The 6,327-nt window shown below is 42.4% G+C and overlaps 1 protein-coding gene across 8 annotated transcripts in view; it reads left to right on the top strand.

Moving 5' to 3' along the window:
• LOC106816157 (beta-1,3-galactosyltransferase 5-like) overlaps positions 1-2,984 on the top strand; it is a 5,924-nt gene extending 2,940 nt beyond the window's left edge. For 7 of the 8 annotated variants that reach the window (XM_014820761.1, XM_014820754.1, XM_014820724.1 and 4 more), the window contains exon 2: positions 1,504-2,984. In XM_014820761.1, coding sequence (XP_014676247.1) covers positions 1,550-2,671 — 1,122 coding nt within the window. In that variant the 5' untranslated portion in view covers positions 1,504-1,549 and the 3' untranslated portion in view covers positions 2,672-2,984. Of the gene's footprint in view, positions 1-30; positions 373-1,503 lie in introns of those variants that run through there. The other variant, XM_014820767.1, reaches the window with a different exon arrangement.
• Positions 2,985-6,327: the final 3,343 nt, after the last annotated feature.

Here is a 6,327-nt window from a genome sequence, read left to right as displayed (position 1 = left end):
CTGTGTGACTGGTCAGATAAGTGGCAGCTGCGTTTTAACATGGAAAAGTGCAAAGTTATGCATATTAGCAAGAACAATCCAATGTATTAATTGCTACACTATGAAGAAGAATATGGGAAACACCATTGTGAAACAGGATATTGAAGAATGTGATCTGGGGGTAACGTTTGATAGCAGCTTGAAATTTGTAAAAACAAGTGAGGAAATGTGAGGCAAAGGCAAACAGAATGGTAGGCTTGATAAAGCACTCATTTGACCATATGGACAAGGATGTTTCTTTCCCTGTACAAATCCCTAGTCTGTCCGTTAATGGAATATGCAACGCCAGTTTGGTCACCGTACCTGAAGAAGGACATTCGTCTGTTGGAGAAAGTACCGAGAAGGGCAACAAAATTAGTATGTGACATAAAACACTTGTCGTACAAGGGGAGGCTTATAAAGCTCGGTTTACCATCACTAGAGTACCGAAGAGATCGGTACGACATGATACATGTCTTTAAAATTTTAAGTGGCCTAGAAGACATGGATGAGAGGGTATTCTTTGTTAGAAGTGGGAATAACACACGTGACGTGGTCATGAACTAAAACATGTAATTCTACAATCAGACAAAACAGCTTTTCATTTAGGGTCGTAGACCAGTGGAACATTCTTCCAAGTTTAGTGGTCATATCAGAGTCTAAACATTCAAATCTTCATTCTTCAAATCTCGGCTCAACAGCAACCAGTGGCATCAGTATAAGTTCGACACCTCCTGTTAGTGTAGTCCTATTTTTCTTCTTATGTGCGCACCACCAAAAACATATGTACAGGTTAACAGCATTTCTTATACATCTTGAGGGGTCAAAAGACCACCTGAGACACTGCTATGCTTTATATCATATAGAGGGGTCCAAAAAGCTATGAAGCTTACTCATCCGACCCAGCATTAAAGTATTAAAGTATAATAAAGTAATATATACGCAGCATTATACGAACGTACACAATAATCACGTCTGATGGCTGACCGTAGCTTTGCACGTTTTGGTTAGATGGGTTCGCGGCCCCACTGTTTCTGACAGGCGGTGCGAGTTTAGCGCTGAGGACTGCTGTCTACTTCCTGGCTAGCATTGGTTTATAATTTTATGACGTAATGGCGATGTCACGTGCCGATGGAAACGGCTGTGATTGGCCATTTGTAAAGTGTCGCTGGCGAAAGTCGCTGGGAAATGGAAACGTTTCTAAATATTTTTGTCGTCGAGGTTGTCGTCGGTCGTCGTCGCGTCAGTGTGCAATGGCTCATAGGAAACAATAGTTTCTAATTTTCTGAAAAGTCGTTTGTCGTTACAGGCGGTCGTTGTCGCTGCAGTGTGTCTTGGCCTTTAGTGTGGCACGATCGGCCGTTAGCTATAGTATATGCTCCATCCTTGGGCGATCGGAGAGCAATCGCACCGACTGCGCGAGACACTGGTAAAATAGCCCATGTATAACCCCTCTCTAATAATATATTTTTAAACACCATATAGGTTTGCTTGTGATCGTGTCAGCTTAATTATCGGTGGATACCCGTGTATGAACGTGCAAGAAATGACTACCGTTGAACGTCAACGATCAGGCACGATGGCATGCTCAACTATACAGTGCCAACTGGTCATCCTCAGCTGCCTCATTGTGATCTGCATTTTGTTTATCGTATGCATAATGCTGTGCCCGCTCTGCATCAAGCTACCAGAGCTGGTCTCCGCTGACTGGCACTGGAATCCGCCGTTTGACCTGAAACAGACCGCGCCGGCAAACCGACTCATAAACCTGACGAACTTCTCCTTCGTGATCGACAGCGACGTGTGCGGCGGCGGTAACGGCAGCGAGGGCGGCGGCGGCGACGTCTTCCTGCTCATACTCGTGCACAGCGCGCCGGGCAACGCCGCCGAGCGCACCGCCATCCGGCAGACGTGGGGCTACGCGACGGACAACTACGGCGTGCGCGTGCGCACCGCGTTCCTGCTCGCCGACCCGCGCAGCGAGCGCATGCAGCGCGAGCTGGTGGGCGAGGCCGCGCGGCACGGCGACATCGTGCAGGGAAACTTCGTCGATTCTTACCGCAACCTCACCTACAAACTGATGATGGGCATGAAGTGGGCGGCAGCGCGGTGCGCGCGCGCGCAGTTCGTGCTCAAGTCGGACGACGACGTCTTCGTCGACACGTTCGCCATTGTGCGCATGCTGCGCGAGACGTACGCGGGCCGCGGCGACCTCTTGCTCTGCAACGTGTGGACGGGCATGCCGCCCGTGCGCGACGCCGCCAGCAAGTGGTACCTGTCGCCGGACGAGTTCGCCGACGCGGAGTTCAAGCCGTACTGCTCCGGCTGGGCGATCGTGCTCGGCCGCGACGTCGCCCGCGCCTTCAGCCTTGCGTCGACCAACATGACGTACCTGTGGATTGACGACGTGACTACGGGCATCCTCGCGAGCGAGCTCTCGCTGCGCTTCACGAAGCTCAACGAGCACTTTGCGCTCAACTCGCACGACATTGGCAAGTGGGCCGGCGAGCGGGCGCTGACACCGCCGCCGTTCGTCATAACGACGTACAACAGGAACACGGTGTTCCTGCAGAACATCTGGCGGAAATGCGAAGAGTACTACTTGAATAAGACGAGGCCACGCATTAACTTGTTCAAATGGAAATTGTGGTGATACCGAGTCATTTCGTACCACCTTACTAGTATGAACACTGTAATATTTCGTTTGACAGCGTTTGTAAACGATTTTGTTACGTTGCAAAAATGCATGATTTACTAATACTTGTGAAATATTGATTACCATATGCCATTTGAATTTATACGTGGTCTGCACAACAAGTTTATCTTGATATTATAGCAGTAACATGTCTTACTGACCTCTGAAGAAATAGTCACAATAGTTATTCAATTTCCTTTTGTAAATGAATTTAGTAAGAGCTATAAATCGTTGAACAAGTAAATAAACTGTATTATTGCTTCTACACATACTACAGCTGTTTCTGCTTTCTACACAATAAGTAATTCTGGAATCTGATCAATTTCATGCTCCATAGCTCTATACAGTATTCAGGTAAATGTGAAGTTGCTTAGCTTCAATATGATACCAGATACTAATAAATTGCTTTGTAATTTACACTAAAAATGATAGGAGACATTGTACATAAGTTTTTATTCTAGCCATTAGATTCATCGTCTCACGTTTTTCATAAAAATGCATTGGAAATTTAATTTTTTTGGCAGATTTAGTCTTGATTAGAAGCTTTACATATACTAGTCTTGAACTAGTTCTAGGCCTGTTTCAGCTTTATAGACTAGCCTTGCATCACAGCTGAGCTGGATTCCATAGAGTGAAGCATTTACAGCTGTGTCCCATCGGGCTTGTCTCCGAAACACACCTTCTTCAAGTGCTATCATGTCGACTATACACTGGTAGAGTGGGATGTCTTCACTCAGCATGTCATTTGCAGATTCATAACAATCAACCTAAATGTAAAAGTTTAGTTTTTCCTTGTAATATTTGAAAATTAATTCGGATAGATTTAATACTGTTGCTTACAATATAACCGCTTATAACCGTCCCAGTAATAACACTGTGCAAGGCTTGTTACTCTAACGACACAATAGACCCTTCCAATAGCGTTGCAAAAATAATTTCTATTTAGTATTGTAACTTGTATAAGTAATAGTTGTCATCAAAAATCATTGTCATTGTTAACCTGTGCATTAATTTCCATGTCACTGCATCCATCAGCTAGAGTACGACCTCTTTCATTTGCATATCCGTGATATGACACGAAACTCCGTTCACTTTGGTTAACTGCAAGAGCCTTCGAGTTTGAATCCTTACCAGCTCCAGCACGGATTATCACTAATTCGTCACACGGGCCCGTATCCAACCCATCTGATCCAATGTGAAAAGCAATTGAAATTATAAACTTTGCACCTGCACCTCATTCATGTAAATTTACAAGATATATATTGCCAATATACCGTTGCCAAGATTCTATCATCTTAATTACTACTAGCAGTAGTATAGTAGTACTACTAGCACTGTAGCAGAGATCATGCCTTTCATGGCATGATTACTGACAATGTCAATGGCGTGTGTCTGTGACACTGACCATAGATATATACAACACCTGTGTTGTATATATCTAATCTATGCACTGACACAGTGACAGCAGACAGACACTGAGACAGGGCCACAGCCACACAGACACAGGCTGAGGCTGTCAGCTAGCTCATGTCCAAAATAATTATTTACCATAGCTTTTTTTTTCAGCACTAGTACTAGTAGTAGTTAACTGGAATAGTTTTTCAATCTGTAGGTCATTGTCAGGTAAAGATTTACGCTGATTCCCCCTTCTCCTGTTCTGAAACCACATGTTGACAAACTCGTAATTCTTTCCAATCTTATGAGAAATCTCCTCCTTCTTGTATTTGCTTGGACAAGGATCACTTAAAAAATTCTTCTCCAGCACACTAAACTCTGTCATGACTCTGTCTCGTGTAATTTTATTCGTTTCCGGTAATGGTTATCTAGACTCTTGGAAGATTGTTTGGAATTTAAAATACTGTCCGCTGAAGCGGACAAGAACGGCCTGGGCCTTGGCTAGACTGGTACTCGCTCCCACCTCGATTACCCATCGAGTAACTAAGCCGAGAAGTGGGAGCGAGCTGTAGCGAGTGCCAGTCTAGGCCTTGGCCTGGACATGCTCTTTTTTATGAAGAAACTAGCGATCTCTAGCGGAAGTATTGTGAGATTTCGTTTATTTATTTATTTATATTTATTTATTTAGATAATTGTTCATGATATAGCATACTTTTACGATATATTTTGAATTCATGAAATTGGATAACTACCAAGGATATATACACAAAAAAAGTATGACTAGCACACTTATTTACATTGTAGTCGTTGTTTTGCTATATTTACTGTTAATAATAATGACACTATCCTACTATCAGCACTTAAACTATTGAAATATACAACTTTGTACATCAATCGTTACATCAAAGCAAGCATATCAGATAGATAATTAATATTATATTGATTTACTTGCTCTGGTTAGACACAATTAACAATTGGAGCCCGACACCAGAGTTAGGTTAATTACGTTATTGTATCCTTTTGTATCTATTGTATTATTGTAGTAAACGTACCATTACTTCTAGTCAGCGTCGGCGGATATCAAAAAAGAAACTAGGTAAACTATGGATTGTTTGCAGATATCAGCTACATGTGGTCACTAGATTGCTACACTGGTAATGTCGCAACAAGAGCCGTGAAAATGATATAAGTAAAAAATAACAAATATAATGCTTTACCTTCATAACTGCAAACGCTCATGCAGTGGTACTCTTATATCTTTCTTGCATCAGCATAACTTACAGTTAAACATCTCTGTACGCCATCGCTAATACAAATTATACCCTAACAACGCTCATTGACTTTTTCTTCTGTGCGCACATTCCCAATATATCAGCTTACACTAATATACTAACTTCTCGAGATTATGCGTTCAAAAAGAGAGACTCGAGCGTGACATTTTTCGCGATAAATCTGTATTCTCAACACCTCTATTAATTAATTTTAAGACGACCTGTTTTTGCGGTATATATCTCACGTGCCCACAACGTCGAATGAAATGCTTCATGTCAATACCGTCAACCGGCGCTATCGTACGTCGCGCGTGAAAAATTATGTATGCCGCCAAACGAAATGTTGAAAATTTGTTGATATTATTCAGTTAAACTAGAAAGCAGATATTCTCCAGTGATTCGTTATGAAAAATTACATTACTAATGACTCGCTTTAATAATTACAACTGCCCAGTGTTATTGCAACGTAGTTTAGCTTATTGCGTCGGATCTCTGTGCGCGCATGCCTAATATCTGCTAATGACAATAATAATTTTCTTGAGATAATACATTGTACAAATAGAGAGCACAGACTTTCGTGACTTGTCGCGGCTACATGCAATTTTAAGCCGAAGAGAATCCGATGGGAAGCCGAAGAAGAGTGCATGGGGTTTATTATAAACATAATTCAGCAGCTTACGAAAGATTACGTGTTAATTCTAGGCTGAACTTAATAAACGCACGCTTAGTATATATAAGCTCCTCCCACATAATCAAGAATAAATTAAATGCGTTTCCCCCATGATCCAAGTAACTACATTAGAGATTTATGTGTTTATCATTTGTATATATGGGATTATTGTGTTTATAACAGTGCACGCATAAAAAGAAAGATGGAAATTGCAAGAGAGGGGGCGAGAGAGAGAGAGAGAGCAAGAGAGTGTGTGAGAAAGAGAGAGAGAGAGAGAG

This window comes from Priapulus caudatus, unplaced genomic scaffold (genome assembly GCF_000485595.1).
Source record: "Priapulus caudatus unplaced genomic scaffold, Priapulus_caudatus-5.0.1 Scaffold30, whole genome shotgun sequence".
In the NCBI taxonomy this organism is placed as follows: domain Eukaryota; kingdom Metazoa; phylum Priapulida; class Priapulimorpha; order Priapulimorphida; family Priapulidae; genus Priapulus; species Priapulus caudatus.
This window is presented reverse-complemented; position numbering and strand designations above follow the sequence as displayed.